Source organism: Mesitornis unicolor, unplaced genomic scaffold, assembly GCF_000695765.1.
Source record: "Mesitornis unicolor isolate BGI_N332 unplaced genomic scaffold, ASM69576v1 scaffold2541, whole genome shotgun sequence".
NCBI classification, from domain to species: Eukaryota; Metazoa; Chordata; class Aves; order Mesitornithiformes; family Mesitornithidae; genus Mesitornis; species Mesitornis unicolor.
In genome coordinates, this window is record NW_010161471.1 from 9,504 (window position 1) to 30,884 (window position 21,381).

Consider the following 21,381-nt stretch of genomic DNA (forward strand, 5'->3'; position numbering starts at 1 on the left):
GTGATGAAGGAATGTGTGTTGGATGACATTCAGTGGATGAGCAACATTAAAAGTGGGTTGAATCCTGGCTTTCAATCACTGATCAATCTTCCTGTGTTTTCAGACCTTTTTTTCTGATCTAAATGTCCACAAAGACAGTAAACAACATATTTGTAAGTTAGATAAAATGTGATTATAATAGGACAAATGCCTTTCAAATGATGGCACATTCCAGCAAACAATCCACAAAAAACCCCTATGAAGACAACATAAGCAATATTTTCCCTTCAATTAGCTATTTCTCCCAACATTAGTTCTCACCTTAAGGCAGAGTTGTGATAACCTTTGGCCCTGGGAGGCATTTCTAATTTATTCATTCAGATTTCAAAAGACACAACATTGCCAGCCACTTTTCTCATGTGCTACACATACTAACTTACACATTTAAATTACTCACAAGCATTTTTAGGTGGTCTGCTTCTGCTGAGTTGGACTTCCCAAATGGATATGGCAAGTAAAGTGTGCCTCCACCTTTCTGTTAAGCTAGTATAAAGTTTCCAATCCCCTTGCCAAAAAATTAAAAACAACGAAAGGAAGGAGGGTAAAAATATGGAACGTGAAGAAACTGTTGAAAGTAAATTGCTTAATTCTTTTTAACATAAATTGGTCATACTGAATGTGTCTTGGGCAATCATGAAAAAGGCACTTTCAAACTCCTTAATGAATGAAGTGACTTTGTGAACCTTATATTATTCACACAAAAAACCTACATATTTCACCACACAGGTATCACTCAAACTTCAACCTTCTTAATGAGAACATCAGCATGTGCAAAGACTCCGGAGCCAGAAGGAGACTAATGGAATAAATTGAGGATATATTAAAGAGAAGGGAAAGGGAATAACTAAGCATTAACACATTCCTTCATTCAATAATTGTCTGAATTGGGGGCATTGATTAAAGAAACACAAAGGTTAACATACAATACTGAACCATATGAAAAATAACTTGAACCCATGATGGACTAAAAGTACAGTAGCTTGCTGTATTACAGTAGCACCAGTTTCAAGAGAGTTCCTAACCATAATTAATTGTCTGCTTATGCCTCAGAAACTTAGCAACCAGTCATACCAAACTCCCTCAGTCTCCAAAAAAACCCATTCAAGGTACTTTCTGACTACTGACCAAGTTTCACAGAACACAGGTATTTAATTTAAAAAGCCCTCAGATGATGAAACATTCACATTTTTCTTGACAACTGAATAGCTAAGAACCAGCCACAGACTCGTTCCCACAGCACAGGGAGAGTGCGGGTAAGAACACAGGGTAAATACAGACTCCATCGCCTTACCTCAGCTATGTGCGGCACTGGGTTAAATCCACAGAGATTGCACACAACTTTCTTGCACTCTGTACACGTATTAAAGTTGGGGGGATCCTTAGAACCAATATTTAGTCCAGTTTTACAAAGGGGACAAGACGCTTTAGGCTGGCTGGCCTTCTCTGGTTCTGACGGCCCAGCAGGTTTCTTTGCTTCAGCAGCCTGAGGCTTGCTATCTTTAGCGAAACCAGGTTTCTTTTCTAAATCAGATCCTTCAGTCATTAAAACACCATCCACTTTTGAAGGCTCCAATTTTTCAGTCATAAAAGGTTTGGCTTCTTTCTTTACAGGAACAGCTTTTGAAAGAGGCTGAGCCTGAGCAGCTTCTTTGGGGGCTGCTTGAGGGGCCGGAGGCTGTAATGGAGGCTGGGGCTGCTTCGCCGCAGGACCAGGTGGAGCAGGGGCTGATGTCTGAGACCCTGGCTGACCTGCTGTGGAAATTAAATTCGAGGCCTGGCTGAAGATTGAAGCTCCAAATCCAAAGAGTTTCCCAGTAACTGTTTCTTGTGGTGTTGTAGGCTGAGGCTTAGGAGCATCAGTGATGCCTCCCAGATTAAGGCTGAAACGCCTTGACTGCTCAGGAGTCTTCTGAGGTGGCTGGGGTTGAGGCACCACTTGTCCTGGTGCTGGCTTGGGACCTGCCCCTGCTTGTGGGCCCTTGGGAGCTGGCTTGGTATCAGGCTTTGGGGATGGTTTTGTCTGTAACTTCCTGGGATCATCTTTTGTTTGTGTTGGCTCGACAGGCTTTTGAGTTTTAGCATCTGGTCTAGCCCCCCGCTGAGACACAAGCTTGGGATCTGACTTCTGCTGAGAGACTTGTGGCAGGGGTTTGGAATCTGGTTTATCCCCAGCTGGATGTGTGTCCTGTGATGGCTTGGCAAGCTCTGGCTTTGGGGAATCTGTCACTTTTTGTTGAGTTGGTGGAGGTTTGGGACCTTCTGAATCCTGTTTCGGCTCTGGTGCTGCAGAGGTAGGCACAGTGTCCGTCACAGGCTTCTGTACACTGGGTTGTTTTTGCTCATCTTCAGCCTGCATTGGCTTGGCCTGATCAGACTTTGGGGTAGGATCTATTTGCTGGGAGACCTCAGTAGGCTCAGCACGGGGTTGTTTTGATTTTACAGGGGGAGACCCAGGCAAGGACGGTTGCGTTTTCTGCGGAAGGGGTTTTTTAGATTCTGCTATCTGTGAAGGATCAGGTTTTAGAGAAGCATCTTTCTTTTGAACTGGCTGTGGCTGTGGAGATGGTTTAGCTGTTGAAGGTGGAATGGGTGTCTTCTGTTTGGGTGGAGGTGGCTGTGGCCCAGGACCATGACCTGGTGCTAGGTCACCACCTAACGCTCTTTGCATCTGGCAGTTTAAACAGAGCCATTCCTTAATCTGCAAAAAAAAAAATAATTATAAAGTATTAATTAAGATAAGACAAAGTTAATAAAATCAACATAATAATAGTGTATGGCTTGTAATACTTCAGACTTCTGTGTAAAAAGGGAGAAACATTATCACTAATATTGTTTTGCGGCTAACATGCCCAACTGATATTTTTATTCTTCTCCACGTTCCTGTGATTTGAGCTATCACTGAGCCCATGCTTCTAATGACTTCACATTCAGTTTGCACACAGCTGAATATTGGAGGATAAAAACCCAGCAGAATGAAAAAATGCATTAGAATTTCATGGGACCCAGCAGCGATTCATTTACAGCAATGATTTGCCAGAATAGAGGAAAAGAAACAAATACTGCTAAAATAGTTTGACACATCGAGTCTGCTGACAGAAAACAATCATCAGAATTAAAACACAGTAAATGCATAATTACCCTTAAGCATACAACTATCAAGCTCTTCATACAGCTTATGGTTTTGGTAATGGTTAAATTAAAGGGCACAAGCACTGGCAGCATACATGTATCCAATGAATTAGGCACAGAAGTCTGTTAATGGACACCATATATTATACATACTCACACTTCATCACCAATCAGAGGGCAAGTCTTCATTTGGAATCAGTGAGGAGCTTTGCCTATGCCTTGACGGTATTTTAAGAGCCATAATTTGATTTCCCAACATTCCTTTGTTATTAAAGGAGGTCTCAGGGTAGCTATGCACGCTCATATACAACGAGCCCCCCTTTTCAACAAAAAGGAGAAGGAATAAGGCAAATAATGTATTTACCCATATTTCTCACCAATTTTACTACTTCACAGATTCATAAAATCATTAAGGTTGGAAAAGACTTCTAAGATCATCAAGTCCAACTGTCAACCCAACACCACCATGCCCACTAAACCATGTCCCAAAGTGCCACATCCATACATTTTTTAACACCTCCAAGGATGGCAACTCCACCACTTCCCTGGGCAGCCTGTACCACTGTTTGACCACTCTTTCAGTAAGTAAGTTTTTCCTAATATCCAGTCTAAACCTCCCCTGGTGCAATCTGAGGACATTTCTTCTCATCCTATCACTTGTTAGTTGGGAGAAGAGACCAACCTCCACTTCACTAGAACCTTCTTTCAGGTAGTTGTAGAGAGTGGTAAGGTCTCTCCTGAGCCTCCTCCAGACTAAACAACTCCAGCTCCCTCTGCGGCTCCCCATAATTCTTGTGCTCCAGACCCTTCACCAGCTTCATTGCCCTTCTCTGGACACTCTCCACATCCTTTTCTGCCTGGCAGCTTTCGAGTCACTCATCCACAAGCTTGTAGCATCAAAAATTTAAAACACTTTTTCTCCCTCACAAGAAGTATTACAGGAGAGGGAGACAGACAAAAAACCAATAATGCTAAGTGGTCATCTCTACCTTTGCCATTGTAAAGTCCTACAATCTGAGGAAGGATCAAATAGGCTAAAGCAACATGTGGTCAAGAAGCATCACGTGCTATTTTCCCACATTTTCCATCACTAGCAGAAACATTACAGGCAGCAAAAATGCCATTTAATACGGCACAGAGTCCCATGGGCCTACACCTACAAGTAGATACTTAAGCAGGTCCCCTGTATGTAGCTCTACTTCTATTCTTTAGTCTGCATGTGAAACACAAGGCACCAGCTATGGTATTTGCATGCACCACTGCAACGTAGGGATACAGAATACAAGACTCAGATCTTTTCCCCTAAGGGTGAAGATTTCAAGATCATTTCTCACTCAGGTCTGAAATTTCTACCATACACCATGGGATGAATCCAGAGGCATCACATGTGAAGAAAGATTTTGTCTGTGTAACATCAGAGCTTACTGGAAGGAAAGAACTCTTGACGTCACAGACCGAGGCAATGAATTCATTATTTTAGTGTGCTTCTCCAGCTTTTTCTTTTACCAGCAGCAAAAATTAAAAGAAGTTATTCCAATTATTCTGATAAACACTGTATAAACATTGTATATACACACACTCTGGAATATGAGCTTTCTATTACTAACAGCTTCACAAAGAGATGCCCTATTTTGGCCTCAGATGCGAGTTCACACTAATCAAGTTATCATTCATAATAATGTTGCTTTTATCTTCCATTTTCAGGGCAATTTTTTTTAGATGATTTAAACAATTCTCCGATCTATTTGCAACGCATATAGCAAATGACTGTTAAAAAGTGAAACCAACTGAAACAAAACTAGAATATGCGTTTAAGCTCTGATTTGAATATTAAAGGAATTAAGTTCGCAACTGCACAGAGGACCTAAGCAAAGCTTACATTTAGCTTCACTCCCATCTTGTTAGATTGGTGATCAGCTCCCCTACAAGTTCCCTGTCCAAGCAAAAATTACTTGCAATAAGTAAATGTTAATTTTGACACCTGATTTTAGATACTAGTAACCTAATTTAACTAGATACATACTGATACCATTTCCGGATATCATTTATTGCTATAATTTTCTAGAAGTTTTAAGTCTAACCAAGGACCAGACTTAAGCCACATACTCTGAACATCCATATCAGGTGTCAGCTATCTGGCTTTTTCTTATATTAGGGAGGTAGGCTCTGCTCTGCAGTGGAGAACAGGGTCCTGTGAAGAGCTTTTTAATGGGGCCGAAGCATGTCTTTCCCCACTAACCACAGAACTTCTACAGAGATTTGGACAACGCACTTTTCAGGGTGATTCACTGCTCCTGCTTCTTTTTGATACCTCCACTTGCCTTTTTCTTTTTTCTTTTTATATTTTTTTAAATGAAAGTGTTGTACTCTAAAGTAAGATGACCAAATGAAACCATAGCAGTAACAGCTGCCTAACTGCTCTCGCTCGGCTTCCAGGAAATCTATTAGAAGTCACCACAACACCCTTAAAGCTCCAAAGTCACTGTAGGCTTGGGTGGGGCTACAGAGTAAGTGCCCTGAATAAATTTTATGTTTAAGGTGTCTAGATTCTAATTGCATTTATAAGCATTTAGAATCATCTTCAACATGCAGCTGGTCCAGTATGAGTCTCCTACCTAATAGGAGTTCAAACAAAAGGTAATTCTATACTACAGCTTTAAACACAATTTTGTGCAGGAGTCAAAACTTTAGCTCTCCACTGCTGTTTTGTTCCTTATCTTTAAAAATATATAAATACACACACACACACACACTCAGTATTAAACTGATGTCTTTTAAACTAAGAATTAATTTGCTACTCCTACAGCTGAACTTTAAAATTGAAAATGTAGGAAGTTTTACTTCACTGCATTTATTTTAATTTTTTTTAATCTTTCTGGTTCAGACATAAAATTCCTCCCATGCATTTTTGTGGGAGGAATTAAGTGCCAAAACCCTCGCGTCATTATAGCTTACACACATCATCTTCAAACAAATACAAATCTGCACAAACTGTAGTCCTGTGATTGGAACTGCAGGAGTTCAAGATGAAGTGCGCTACACGATACAGTTTTGTGTCAAACACCAGCCTGCTCGTTCCACTGCAATTACAGATTTTCCATAAACTTTAAGGAGAGCAGGCTTCTGTTAAGTGCAACTGCTCTTACATGTTATTACAGACGAAGTAAAACTTACTGCTGCTGTTAGATATCTAGAATACTAATGTCTGTCTATCCTTAAAGGTGTTCCCAGACAGCAGTTCTGCAACTTTCTAGGTGCTTTCTCCATATTTCCCCTATCTCTACCTAGAATTAAAAGGCAAAAGTCCCCAGGGCAACACCTGAGCTTTTGCAGTTCCTGTTCACTTGTAAAGGAGATGATTCTTTGCTGCTGAGCATCTCATGCTGTCTATTTTTACACTGATAGATGGGGTGGGGCCTGGGACTTCTTTGTAGAAGAAATCCATATGATTTTATTCATCCTGAGATCCATGCCGCTAAGCCTCACGACTAGGACTGTAAATTTGACAGATTTCATGCAGCATTTTTGTTCAGATTTCAACTACTGGACACAGGAAGTGCTACTTTGTTTTCTGACTCACGTAGAAACTATATGTCCTCATAACAATGAACAAGTAATTAAAATACATTTTATATATTAATCAGCCATATCTTAAAAAAGCTTCATAAAGACTCTACTAGTCGGGAGCATGAAATGAATTTATTCAGTGTTTTAGTAACAACATCCATGGAGAACGACACTGAAGAAAATTACAGCAACACGTTATGTTATATATAGCTCACCTTTCTTTAGTCAGGCATAATCTAACAGTTGACTCCAATAACAAATAAGAGCTACACTTCAGTTCTCCTTATCCCAAACAAAGCCAACACAACTGAAGGCAATCTGGAGCCCATTCCTTTCTGCGAAAGTGTTCAGATTTGTTCTGACTACACAAACCCATCAAAAGCAATAGGAAAACCGAGTGCATCGACTGGAGTGCTCAATTTCCATTCCTGCAGATGATGTAGGGGAGGAAGAGAATCCAGCTTGATTCTAAGACTCCAGATGTACTGTGAGAAAGAAATTCAGACTTGCAGATTGAACATATTTCACATAAAAATTACTGGCACAGAATATGAATGTAGCTCTCAGAAGCCATTTTAACAGCCCTTTTGCAGAACAGAGCCGCGTTCTGAGGCAATGGGTCTCATCTCATTTAGACCAGTACTATAAAAAGGAACTTCAAGATACGCATAAAATATTAACATCCTTTTACATCACCACAGAAATGTAAAGATTTATAGAGTCTTTATATTGCCACAGATATGTAAATGGACTTTGCTGACATTGTTCAGTGCTGCCTCAAAGCTTTATGGACAAAATCAGTTTCTAGTCTGAAAACACATCAGCTCATTTGGTTCCTGACAATTTTTAGAGACGAACGAGGACATTTCTGCCAAAATGATGAGAGATACATGAAAAATAAAGCACTTGAGCCCATGATTTTAGGCAGCTTCATGTAGGGTGGCAGAATACTGTAAGAGACAAGAAACTAAATCTGAAAATCCTGTTATGAGCAAAAAATAAAAACTTCTATCACAGAACAAACTGAATTAGTATGTCGATATACAACTGAAAAGGTCTTCTAAACAAGCCAGGGCAATACCAGAGACAAAGTCTTCCTTTTACACCATCCTTCCATGAACAAGATCTCAGCTACTCGAAGTAATTACACTGAAACAAATGTTTAACTATTGTACACAGTATGCAACTGATCTTCATTTGAGGCAAACAGATGATCACTACTAAATAAATATTTGCCTTTTTTATCTTATCTCTAAAAGGAAGGTAACTAGGGAGTTTATCAGGAAACCGTGACTCAAGATGCTCACTAAAATGATGCTAGGTTCTAGTCAGCAGCACACCCCACAGGTATCCGTTCCACGAACCACAGCAACGATTACAAACACTGCAGCTTGATGCTAAACCAACACTTGAGCAACCTTTTTAAACAGCCATTTAAAAATACTGTTTTAAAATGTTACTTAGCTATTTTAGAACTACTAAAAAACATTACTGGATGAATTGTGCTATGCAGTTATCACAATCTTAAAACATACTCTGCTACTCTGCTTAAATTACTAATACAAAAAGCTATAGCTTGCATATGAACTATGAGTGTTTGGGGAACTATTATTTTACAGCTTATATAATTACAACTATAAAGCAAAATGGTGAACGTATAATATTTTGACTTCTTTTTTTTAAATGCCAGTACCGCAGAGTATCTAAAAGTTAGTTTTTATAGCCAAACATGTTTAAGCTCCCTTATGTACGGGACCTGGAAAAAGACTTTTAAACACAGCTTAGTGCACTGCATCATGCATCACTGCAACAAATGTTGACTGCTTTCATTAACTCCATCTACATTTAATATATTTTTTTAATCATTCACGTGTTTCTAGTATAACTGCAAATGAAGAGAGCAGGAAAGAAAAGGTTAACAAAGTTCATCTGTGCTGCACAGAGCACATCTGAGTGAATATCACTGGGATTTGAGGACGGATTATGCTGTCTGGTCAGAGCAGGGCTGGGCCACGCTTCCTGCCCAGCGATTACCCAGCAAACAGCAGCTCCACATCACATGGCCTAACATAGTAGTAAATTACAGTTGCTGAGCAACAGCAATACTGGCACAGATGGCTCGCTGCAGTTGACATCTTTAGCTATGCAGATTAATTTATTATTTACTTGTGTTAAAAACTGGACAGGACAGTTTTCTGGGCTAATAAGTAAACACTACAAAATATTGTAGAATGTTGACCAACTAATATACTGGGAAACTATTTGCCATGCATAAGTGTTTCCTTCTTTCTATGCTCTGCCCCTATCTTAAAAGAAAAGAAGAAAAAAAAAAAGGGAGGGGGGGAAGAAAAATCCATAGGGCATCAATACTATTAATACATTTAATCCCAAACGTATGCAGAAATGTGGGCACATATTCTTCCTCTAAGAGAGAAACAGTGTGGGAGTGTGTTTAAGAATATTCCACAGAGAGAAACACTATTCTGTACTTCCATAACCCTTCTGTTTGAGGATCTTTACAGTTTTCCCAAATGCCTATATGGCAGTTCTAGCCAGGGGCAGAACTAAAGGAGCTATACTAACTTCATTTCATCACAAAAACTGTGAATAATCTCCACTTCCATATAAATTGCAGTGTTAGTAACACTGGAACACCCTAAGTGCTCTTTGAACCAAATACAAAGAAATATCTCAAATTGCAATCATTTTTAAAAGACAACTGAACAAGGCTTGTTTGAATCTGCTCTGATCAATTTGAACACAGGCTAAACCCCACCTTCTTACAGAACACCTCTAGCTTTACTTCAGCACAGTTGATATCCGAACCAGTACTTTTGAGACATTTTTTAAAAGCTTACTTGCATTTTAACTCATTTCTTTACAACTTAATGTTTTAAGAACTGATTGTCAGAATCAAGTCCTTTTTTTTATTTTCTATTTTGTTTTGCACTTCATATAACATCCTGAAAATCCACCCAAGCCTAAGTTTACACAAGGTGTATAGTTTCAAAGCTACTCTTCCTGGTACTAAAAATCTTAGAATTTGTGTCACTAGCCACAGTGATGGCAATTTAATTTTTGTTTATCTCATTTCCAGTCCATGTTGCATTCTGGTTCTTATTCACTACTGCAACACAGCAGGGTCTAGACTGTAAACCACAGGAAATATTTCAATTCAATCAGTATCTTCATTTACTGTCATGTAATCAACAACATTTTAACAGAGTCATTTCTATTAACTTTATTGTAAGTATAAGAAAAACTTTTCTGGATTCACCACAAGAATTACAGTCACCTTCGTTATATGAATAGCTTTTTTAATTACTATATTACCATTATTATTAGTTTGTTCAGGAAAAGGAATATAACTGAAGAAAATTAATGCATTTCTGACTGCTTAAATTCTCTTTAGTTACTGAAAATACTTCATACGCAAGTAATTGCTACTGTTTAGGATACTCGCAGATGCAGAACAATAAAAACAAATGCTAAAAATTATGAGGATTTGAACCAAATCATGATACTCTTAAATCCCCGAAGGTTGTGATATGATTGTACATAGAAATGGAAAGAAGAAAGAGCAAAAAGTAAAGGCTGTAGTACCTAAAGCAACTGATGCAGAAAAATCGTAGCTCTACCAAAAAAAGGAAAAAGAAAAGATATCTCCCTAAAAGAATTCCAGTGACAAAAAACAACAAAATATTTTCAGATTGGGTTAAAAAAAAAATAAATCTTTTTCCTGTCAAATTGAGAAATAAAGGCCTAGACCAAATAAAGTCACTTTGGGAGACTCAGCTTTTTTTTTTTCTTTTCTGCTTTTATTTTTTTCTCCATTTGGATAAAGTCAACTTAGATCCAGACACACTGTTTCAAAAATAGTCAGAACAAATAAAGTATTTTTTAGGACTCACTTTGCCTCCATCCGGAGGAGCTTTTGGCAAGTACACATATCCTACATCAGTACACACATCTACACATTCTATGAATGTGCAATTTTCAGCAAGTATCTAAGTAAAAAATTATACCTGGCTACAAGACTAATTTTAAATGGTCTCTCAAAAGCCGACCGAAACAGTGAATAAAATACAAACTGGTGTGGATAAAATGCATAAAAAATAGTCCCTCTTAAAACCCACCTAGAAAGGCATTCACATATGCACACATGCTCATCAAGGGTAGGCTCATGGAGCAAAGCTCACATACAAACAAATTTCCAACATTAACAGCTTTAACACTGCACTTGACTATCAACTTTATAGATGTCCATCTTAAAGATTGTAATGATGTATTTTTACAGTTTAAACCATTCTTCAGTCCATGTTGCACATATCTTCCAATAACTAGTCCACAGGGGATGAAAATTTACTCTAGCTATCATGCATATGGACTATTTAGATTTAATGACAAAAGTTCATGCTTTCTGCCTACCTTTATCACAAACTATGCATACGTGTTTAACAAAATGGACAGTCTCTCAGATGTCTTTGCTTGTTTTCAGAAAGCCTACTCCTATTCACATGATCTAGAGGGCTGAATCTTTTTTTAGGAAGTGCCAGTTTCTGTTGCTAATGGCTCATGAGAGTGGTTTTGGCAAAATAAATTTTTTTTAAAATATGAGAAAAATTGGTCACCGCATAATAAAATAAATACACACCTGCCACAAGGTTGTGATGTATGTGAAAGGAAAATGGAATAGAGTACCAGTCATCAAACCTGTTTATATAATTTTTTCCCATTACTTTATGCAACTGTTGCTAGGCAGTCATGTGCCATGGTGATGAGTGGAGGGTGAATACCCAGGCAGATCAGAGAGACATATGTCACTGCACACGTTATGTATGGGATGTTTTCCCTCTAGATTGCTGTACAAATCCAAGATACCAACCATTTTTTTTCCCCCAAGGGGACCATAATGTCAGATGGCTCAGAGAAATAGTTCAAGGGGTCTGATCTTGAGGCAATACAGGTATCACTTTCTGCTCTTAGTTACACAATTCTCTCTAGTGAGTTAAAACAGACAGAGTGCATGTACTACTGCATTTTAAATGGAGGTTTAAATGAAAAGAATGAATAAAGATTTGAAAAATCAGCACTTTTTATAATGGTTTTACAATGCATGCAATCTCCTTCCTAAGCCAGTTTGTAAAGGCTGCTATATTCTTTTCACAATCAGCTAAAAATATAGAATATAGAAATTTAGAAAGATCTATATTGGAAAAGTTATTCACCCTGTTAGTTATAAAGAATGAACTATCCTGTAAGAAACTTTTAAGGAGAATATCTTAAGAACTTAGTTCAAGCAGGTATACAGGGGAAATGTTAGAGAACCAAAGTAATAAAAATTCTTTTCTAAATAAATGCCTTTCTCTCTCCTCACATCCAATTTGAAATTACTACTTTCCAATCATAGTGAGTTTTAACATAAGCAATAAAAACAGAGGCCATAAAGGGCATAGGAAAGGCACAACACAGGATTACAGAACCATGACACTTGGCAAAAAGAACCGCAGAAGAAGTCAAAGTATAATAGTAAGAGGTCCTGTCAGAAGGTGCATGGGTAAGACACAAAGACTTATGGTCAGTAACACCTGAGGAGAACTTAAACTAAGAGAAGCCAAAAGAAAATACTCGCACCATAATCAAGAAAACTGTCAGCCAAGATACAAGCCGTGGTTTCCATGCTAGTCAGGAAGAAATGTGTAAACTATTGTAAAGGAGGAATCAGAACTTTTGTTAATATTGAAATATGCATGTATTATATATATCTTAATAAATAATGAAAGGAAAGGACAACTACAAGTAAAGTTTGAGAATAACTCAAGTGGGAACCTTTGCAGCTGAAATAAGTAAGTGAACTTTTTGTATATGCCAGGGCAGGTGTTATTACTTTGCTGCAACTGTTCAGTAATAAAGTCAGACCTGATTTTCGCTGCACTTCACTGCAGATTGGAGCAGGACACCCACAATGAAGTTCAGCAAGACAGCTGGTGGTGCAAAGCTGAGCAAATGAGAAAAGTCTGAGTGGGAGTCAGGAGATTGGAACTAATAGCTGAATAAATTAGACATCCAATACCTTCATTTACCAAAATGATTTCATCATTAAATAAATGCATATCCTGTGTTTCTTTCAATGTGTAATATGAAATTCAAATCTGCTTTTACATATGTATGCAATCAGATAGTCTTAAATACAGCTGTATTTATTGTCTTAAAGTCCTGAATTTCACACTTATAGAGTTCTCGCTTCAAAAACTAGTAGTTATTCATGGAATTTCCAAATACTTTGAGATCTTACAAAAACTCTCTTTCTTTCTCAACATCCATTCATTTGAGCATATCAAAGTTGTTGACCATTTCCATAGGAAACCTTAAGTTTTTAAAGAAAGAAAAACTTGGAGCTCCAAGAGACTCCAGGAGCACACTACAGAAATAAACAATGCAGCACCCACAAATAAATGTAGGAAATTTGGGCTAAAAAACATTCTGTCAGAACTTGGAGGTTAAATTTTCATACAAAAGCTCCTCTTCAACTTTAACATCACTGCATCACATTTCTCATGTTACACATAAACATTTTTATGTCAAACTGTCCAGAATGACATACTTTACGACCTTTCCTCATATATATCCTGATACTATAACCTTTGAGCACCTCTTAAGTTGCAGATGCTCTGAAATTTCTACATGGCTGTTCAAGTCATTCCTTTCCCAGTCCAAGCATTAATGCCAACTATCACCCTTATGAGGAGCGGCTGAGGGGGCTGGGTCTTTTTAGCTTGGAGAAGAGGAGACTGAGGGGTGACCTCATTAATGTTTATACATTTGTAAAGGGTGAGTGTCAGGAGGAAGGAGCCAGGCTTTTCTCAGTGATAGCCAATGACAGGACAAGGGGCAATGGGAGCAAGCTGGAGCACAGGAGTTTCCATGTGAACATAAGGAAAAACTCTTTACTGTAAGGGTGACAGAGCACTGGACCAGGCTGCCCAGAGAGGTTGTGGAGTCTCCTTCTCTGCAGACATTCAAAACCCGCCTGGACGTGTTCCTGTGTGACCTGGTCTGGGTGATCGTGCTCTGGCAGGGGGGGTTGGACTGGATGATCTTTCGAGGTCCCTTCCAACTCCTAATACTCTGTGATTCTGTGATCTCAACCCTGAATTTCCCTAAACTCAAACAAAAGACTACACTCCTAAATGATGCATTGTGCTACCAGTGGTTACTGTGATTAGTCTTCCAGATTTAAATTTGCAATTTTAACAACAAATCAATAAATACTTGGTGGATGCAAACCACCTGCTGTTTGTTGCCAGGTACCCACCTAATAGTATCACTAATAACCATGCACACTGGAAAGAAATTTAACTGCTAGCATTACTTTTAAATCACTGTGGTACTGAGCAAACAGGTTGTCCAGAAAGGCTGTGGAGTCCCCATCCTTGGAGATATTAAAAAATGGCTATAAGCAACCTGCTTTATGTGACCCTGCTTTGAGCAGAGGGTTGAACTACATGATCTCCAGACGACCCTTTCAGCATCAGCATCGGCTCTTTGATTCAATTTTAAAACGTAGGGATATTATATTTCAGATTCAAAATATAGTAGCAGTCTGTACTTCTTTCTATCAGCATCTCTGATCAGCTAAACTAATACCAAAACAAGACAAAAATAATCTTCCTAAATACCCCTTCTGGCTATTTATCACTAGTTAGTCTTCAGTGCCAGGCCTGCTATGTCTGAATTTCTATAAATTGATAAGGAGTGTTGGTGCTGAAAACAAACCCAAACTACATGGCAAATTTAAAATTAGCATACCAGGATGTACAAGAAGCTGTTCAAGCACTAAGCAGAGATCAGATATTCATATGAAGAGCAAGTAAAGAATAAGGATATGTATAAGCACATAAATCAAGCTACCACAAATATCAGGTTAAAATAAGTCCATCTGAAGTCCTAATATAACTTCCTATGCCATTTCTATGTCATACGATTACAGCAAGAATGGTGATCAAAGTTAGAAATAGTCCACAGAGATCTCTTTCTCAGCATTCCACAAGAATGAAATACCTGCATATCACCAAGTCAAAACTCATGACTCAGGCTTTCAGCTAAATGAACACTTGCATACTTACAAAGCAAATCCACCCCACATCTTTTTCCAAACACACACTGGAACTATGAAGAGTCATTTTTATACTTTTTTGCTTAGTTCTTATAGCAGCAAATTTTTACCTATTTATAAACATATTAGCACATGACTATTGTTGTCAGATAATAAACACAGCCAGTGAGTGCTTAAAATCAAGCGAAATGGCAAAAAAGGGGCTCCTCTTCTTTTTATAGGAAGAAATAAGAACACACTTGCAAGCACTGTACAAACAGAAAACTGTTATCTTCTTTTTTCCCCAATTTCACCCCCTTTTACTCATAAGCAGTTTTCCCAAATAGCACTATTTTTTTCCACTGAACTTGTTAAGGCCTTAAGTGATCACAGTGATACACTGTAACACATTCAATGTTTCAGCATAAGGAAGATAAACTTAATTTCGTGCCTTGGTAGCAAACATCAGTTTAAGAACTACTCACCTCTGTTATATGAGGATTAGGATCGAATCCACACAGGCTGCAGACTACAGTGTGACACTGTGTGCAGGTGTTGTAATTGGCCTTTTCTGGAGCGTGGAGCAGCAGTTCAGTGGTTGTGCAAAGAGGACAGAAGGTTTTCTTTGGGGTAGACTCAGCGGGTTGGGTTGCACCAGCTTGCTTTTGCTGCAAGGATTTTTCAGGCCCTGGTTGCTGGCCTGGTGGTTTTGTAGGTCCTGGTTGTTGTGCTGGGGGCTTTGTGGCCTGAGACGATGGTTTTGCAGGCCCTGCCTGTGGTGGCACTTGTTTTACAAGCCCTGTTTGCTGTGGAGGTGGCTTCCCAGGTCCAGGCTGCGACGGTTGTTTTGCAGGTCCCGTTTGCTGAGCAGATGGCTTTTCAGGTCCAGGTTGCTGAGAAGGCTGTTTTGGAGGCCCTGCTTGCTGGGAAGATGGCTTTACAGGACCTCCTTGGCGTGCCGGCTGTTGAGATGGTTGTTTTACAGGTCCTGGCTGCTGCGATGATGGTTTTGTGGGAGCTGGCGCTGGGGATGATGTTCTAGCACTGTCTGGTTGCTGTGGTGATGGTTTTGCTGGGGCTGATGAAGGTTTTGCAGAAGCTTGTTGCTGAACAGGCTTTGTTGGTTCTGACTGTTGGGGCTGAGATTTTTGTGGTCCTCGTGGCTGCAGTGGTTGTTTCGTTTGTTCTACCTTAGAGTCTGCTGGGTGACTGGGGCCTGGTTTCTGAACTTGCTTTGGTTCCCCAGGCTGTTGCTGAGGCACTGGTTTGGAAGACTCAGTTTGCTGGGGCGTAGGTCTAACAGGTCCCTGTTGCTGAACAGCTGGCTTTGGAGACTGTTGTTGAGCTGGATGTTTTGCAAGGCCTTCAGGTTTCCCTTGCTCTTTTGGGGTAACTTTTTGTTTCCTACTGGCTTCTTCATGGGCTGCATCTGAATCTGATATCAAATCAAATGGATTGAATTTGTTCACAACTGAAGTGACTGCACTCAATGGATTGGCTTCCGAGAGAAAACTGGGCATCATACTTGGCTTCTGATCTTCTTTAAAATCAGTCCTGGATTTTGATTCCCTTAGACTAATAGAAGAAGGGCTCCGTCCAGGTGCCCGTTGTTCTGTCTTCAGCACATCTACTGTTCTGCTTTTACTTAAGCTTGGTTGTCCTGGATCTGGAGGCTTACCTGGTTGCCTGGGATGGTGGCTTGTATCAAGCTCAGGATGTCTGCAGACGGAAAATTGAATAAAATTAAAATAATGCAGAGTACTACCAAAATGAGATAAATTAAGAAGTATCTGTTACTCTGGAAGAGCTCTGGTAACACTGTTAAATTTCTCAGGTGCTTAAGTGTTTGCAAGACCAAGGCTTAGAACATAAGGTGTATGTAAAAAGTATTTAAGTAAAAATCATTGTTCTTTATAGAACATAAGCAAGTATAAACTTATATAAACAACTATTCAGTCACAGACTGATTTATCATTAGAGAATAATCTAATAAAATAACAATGTTTAACCAGATAATTTTCTCTTCAGAAATCTGAAGAACTCAAAGCAGTAACTTATTATTTTACCTAAATCCAAATGACTAACTCTCCACTCTGTCCCTTGGGATACAAATACAGAGAGACAGAGAAGACTAAAAGAAACAGTGTCAGAAAATTAGCAGATTAAAGCATAGCCATACATGAGAGACACTGCACAATAGAAAGTATTTATGTACTTGTGTTTGGGCTACTTGTGTAAACCCTGGATATATTTACAATTCAGTATGCAACAGGGACTCAAACCACTAAAATCCAGGTGCATTAAGAAGTATACACTTCTTTCTAAAGTATTTATTTTGCTACCCGTCCACTCACAAATCAGAATAATTTTCCATCAGATAAAACAGAAGCCAGTTCACAGAACTTGTCCCGATGCTTTTTTTTTTCTTTTCAAATGAAACTACCATAGACCTTCCTCTCAGAACCATCCCAACAACTCACATTGCCCAGCAATAAAGAGAAAATTTCTCTTTATATAAGATTTTTTCCAAATTATCAAACAATAATGTTTTGCTGTGTTTGCATATAGGAGAAAATAAAACTAAGAATGTATGAACTAAATTCAAGATCATGTCTTCATATGTGGCATAGTATTGTACTTGTTATACTCAGCTGCAGCTGGAGGAAATAACATTGTATTCAATGCTATTACTAAAGGATGTGGTAAAATTTTCTATTCAGTGCTATCATCGCGCTTTTGCTCAAAGACAGTGTTCTCTTCAGTGCCACAACAGTGTTGCAAATATAAAATTTGCAGTTTTCACTTCGAGAGCTACAGTTAACCATGATCTTGTTTTACCAGGTGTGACAGTTCTTCTTGGGCATTCATGAGCAAACTAAACAATCACTCATTACATTTAACTGTATTCCTGAATTAAAAATTAAAGACTTGCACAATTCTGTTTAAGAGTTTTATCAGAAATCTGCAGAATCATATATAGTAGACACACTGAAAACATATTTTCTTTATATTTTATTTTATTTCTGGTTAATATTTAGAGTTTTCATTTCATACCTAGCAATGGCAACACAAAAGGACAAAGCTAAGTGGTGGCCATTTCTGTGCTTATAATTCTCCCAACATGTGATTTTCTCACAATCTTGTATCTGATGTTTTTCTAAATTAAAAATTTCCACATGAGATGCTTGTTGAGGGCAAACTATTTCCAGCCTTTCATAACTCCATGTACCCTTACCCATTCTTGTAAGATTATTTGCCATAATACTGGGAAGTTTACAACATTAGTGTTGAATCCACTGAACTGAGTAGGCGTGTTTTCATTGCCACCAATGAACACTGATTAACTCATTAGTCATAAAAATGATAATTCAGAAAAACCCAATGATAATCTAATTCCTTCAAATACTTGGCTTTTTGGTTGTTTAAAGAACAATTCTGCATCCTATTTAACAATTAGGTAGGTCTACCTGCAGTTTCTTACTATTTAGATAAGCACTCTAGGTTTATTTGAAGAGATATTGCTTACTAAGTGAAATCATTTCAACTACTCCATTAGTGGCAGCCTGGTACACTTCCAGCATTCATGTTTGCAAGTGCTCAAAGTGTTGGAAGGCTTCAGTCAATTATGTTAAGAGTGACAAGGGAAAAAAAAGAAGGTACTATTAAAACTCAGGTCAGGAAACAGGGTACCATGCCCAAATTTTACAAGGTGAAGGTGGAAGGAAAAAAAAAAAAATCAACCTGAAACTGTTTTTAGAAATTGAACCTGGACATTAACAAGAAGTAGCAGCTGTGAACCCCTACTGGAACAGAGTTCTCCTCCAGCTTTCATTTCCATCAAGATAACGTGCTCCATAAATTTCCACCTGATATGTCAAGACTTGAAATGAGATTAAAATACATGAATCTATTAAATAAAAAGCCCAGGTGATTCTGCAAGGCTGCTGGTGTGACCAGACTTGTCTTGCCTTTATACATGACAATGTTTCTAAGAAATGGAGACAGAGTGTGGTTAACTAGTGGAAGACAAAGCCCTGCAAAGAGGAGCTTTTTGCAAAATATTACCTCCGTCAAAAGCCAGGACATGGTCCATTTAGTTTTAGGTAGCTGGCAGTTGAAGCCTTCTTTTTTAGAACTATTTTACAATCAGCTACAGACTAACATTGAACAATTTAAATTACTCAGGAGAATCAGAAATCCTAAAAAAAACCCTTGACTTCATTTGACAAGAATTATCTTATTTTTAAACCTTTCCAATCATGAAAAACCCACCACTGTTTTAAAGTCTTCAATCCAGACTCAACAAGTAAAATCATTTAGTCCTTTCTCATCTAATTCTGTGCTGCTATGTTTCTCCTCATTTTGGCCTTGATTCACAGCACTCATCTTTATTCATTTTCATGAATATTACAGCCAAATCAAAGCTTACTTTGGAGTCAAGAGGAGATTTCACAGAAAGACTATTGGTCTAGTTCTGGAATACTGTAACTATAAAAACCTATTTTAAAAGGGATGTCTTTTTTTCCCCGTGCATCACTATAAATAGTTTTAGAGAGAAGCACAATAGCCACACAACTCCAAGATAGATAGATCTTTTCATATCTACAGACAAAATATGTATAAACTTAAGCATACCCCAGTGGCTAATTTGTTTGATTTTTTTTTTTAATTAAAGTTATGGCATTAACAAAAATACATATTTCTTCTGGAAAACACACCATAAACATACTTTAGATGTGTGACACTCGGTAAGATTTCTTAGCATTTCCTCTCAAAATGCAGAAAATGTTTTTCTGATAATGTCTGTTGTGAACTGGTTCATGTATTCAATTTGGTCATCTAATCCTTTCAGGTGATGTGGAACAATTCCTCAGCAAGTGGACACTGACAGAGCTACAGTCATTCAATGAAGCTAGAACAACTAGAACTTGTTTACAGGTTGTGTATGTTTCAGCTAATCTTCCTAACCACGAGTTTTCTGGAGACAGGTGACTGAAATAGGACAGAATGATTTCCATAGGTGCTAAGCATCCCAAACTCTGACTGAACCTGAGCAAGTAAAGCCACAAAACAAGGGCAGAGACAAGCAGTAACCTCATTACAGTGTGACAGGCACAAAGATGCTTTGATGGGAGCTGCTACAACCCCACAGGAGAAGCCAGATGATAGGTTATTACACTGAATGTTAAAATGTCAAGTTTGACTAAAAGTTAAAAGGTTGTAATTCACAAATATAGAGTGTCTTTACTTTAAACTGAGAGTGAAAGCATGGCACACTAACAAAATCGAAGTAGTTTCTGATATCAGAAATATCTTTGTAGGAAAGCAGTCATTTAGAAATATAGAAATATTCACATTGCAATGAGTTTAGTCTATTCTACAATTGTCCAAGGATCTTACTTTTTGCTGGAACATTGGCACAAAACAATAAACTTTTCATGTCTCTGTGTCTTTGCTCATAGGCTGTTATACAAAATGGAAATATAAGCTTAGTTTCACAGAACTAACCAATACAATTTTTTTCCATTAACACTTAGGAAAGCTGGGTAGAGCCCTGAACTGAACAGAAAATTATATTTTACATACAGTGTTAATACCTGTTTAAAAATCATGCAAGACGTAAAATAGGAAGATTTGATTTCCAGTTTTAAAAAATGGAGACTGTCATTCTCAGGTATAATCCCAATGACTTCAGTAGTTTGCCCAAGGATGAATTTGGTCCCACCCTCTTTGCTTTTCTTCTTCTAGAATTCACTTATATAAACCTGATATTATATAAACTCAACGTGCATTTATCTAGGGTGAGGTGAATACACGAGAACCGTGCTGAAGAGTCAGTTGAGGAGGCTCCTTTCAGCATCCTCCTCCAAGACAAACAACACACCCAGCCCCGGAGACGGAGAGCAGCAGAGACGGCGGCCCTGGGTGGAGATGTGGGGAAAGCCGGCGAGTTCAGGACCCTGGACAGCGGCACAGGCGGCAGACACCGAGCGGGGCGAAGGGGAGAACCGGCCCGGGCCAGGGATTTGGGGCGGCCTTGTTGCAGGCTGGTCAGGGAAAGGAAAGGGATGGAAATCACCCTGGCCTTCGTTGATGCACAACGAAGTAAAGCCATCTCTACCCAGAAGACCGAATCCCGTGGCAATCTGTTACTTTGCCTCTCTTTCCTCTTTCAACAAAAAGAAAAAAAAAATCGAGAAGAAAAATAAGGCGGGAGGGGGGAGGGAAATAGGCTGAAACAGACCTCCTCAATCCATGACTATTTAATGAAGCCAAATTATAGTTGTAGAGTCTAAGAACTGGCAGAGTAATGGTTAGCAAATACATTATGCCCAAAAGCTTTGAAAGACTCAACAAGAGTCTCTTCCCCAGAAAAAGAAGCTTACGGAGCCCATCAGCCCTGGGGAGAGCCTCCCTGGCTGCTACCTGAGCGGCGGGGCACTCCAGCCCCGTAAAGCACACACATACACACAGAATGAAAATCGAAACGCTGTCTGCAAATCTCTCCCCTCCCCAGACACAGAAACTACCCGTGCTCCAGATCGGTGAAG

General features: G+C 38.8%; 1 protein-coding gene across 1 annotated transcript; it reads right to left on the reverse strand.

Annotated features, from left to right (window-relative positions):
- Positions 1–1,330: 1,330 nt before the first annotated feature.
- Positions 1,331–20,999, reverse strand: LOC104547328 (protein piccolo-like; the record flags this gene model as incomplete). Its single annotated transcript, XM_010192965.1, has 5 exons — positions 1,331–2,737; positions 15,316–16,549; positions 17,185–17,284; positions 18,939–18,987; positions 20,715–20,999. Coding segments are annotated over 5 exons (3,075 nt in total), but the record flags the coding sequence as incomplete, so codon positions are not given.
- Positions 21,000–21,381: the final 382 nt, after the last annotated feature.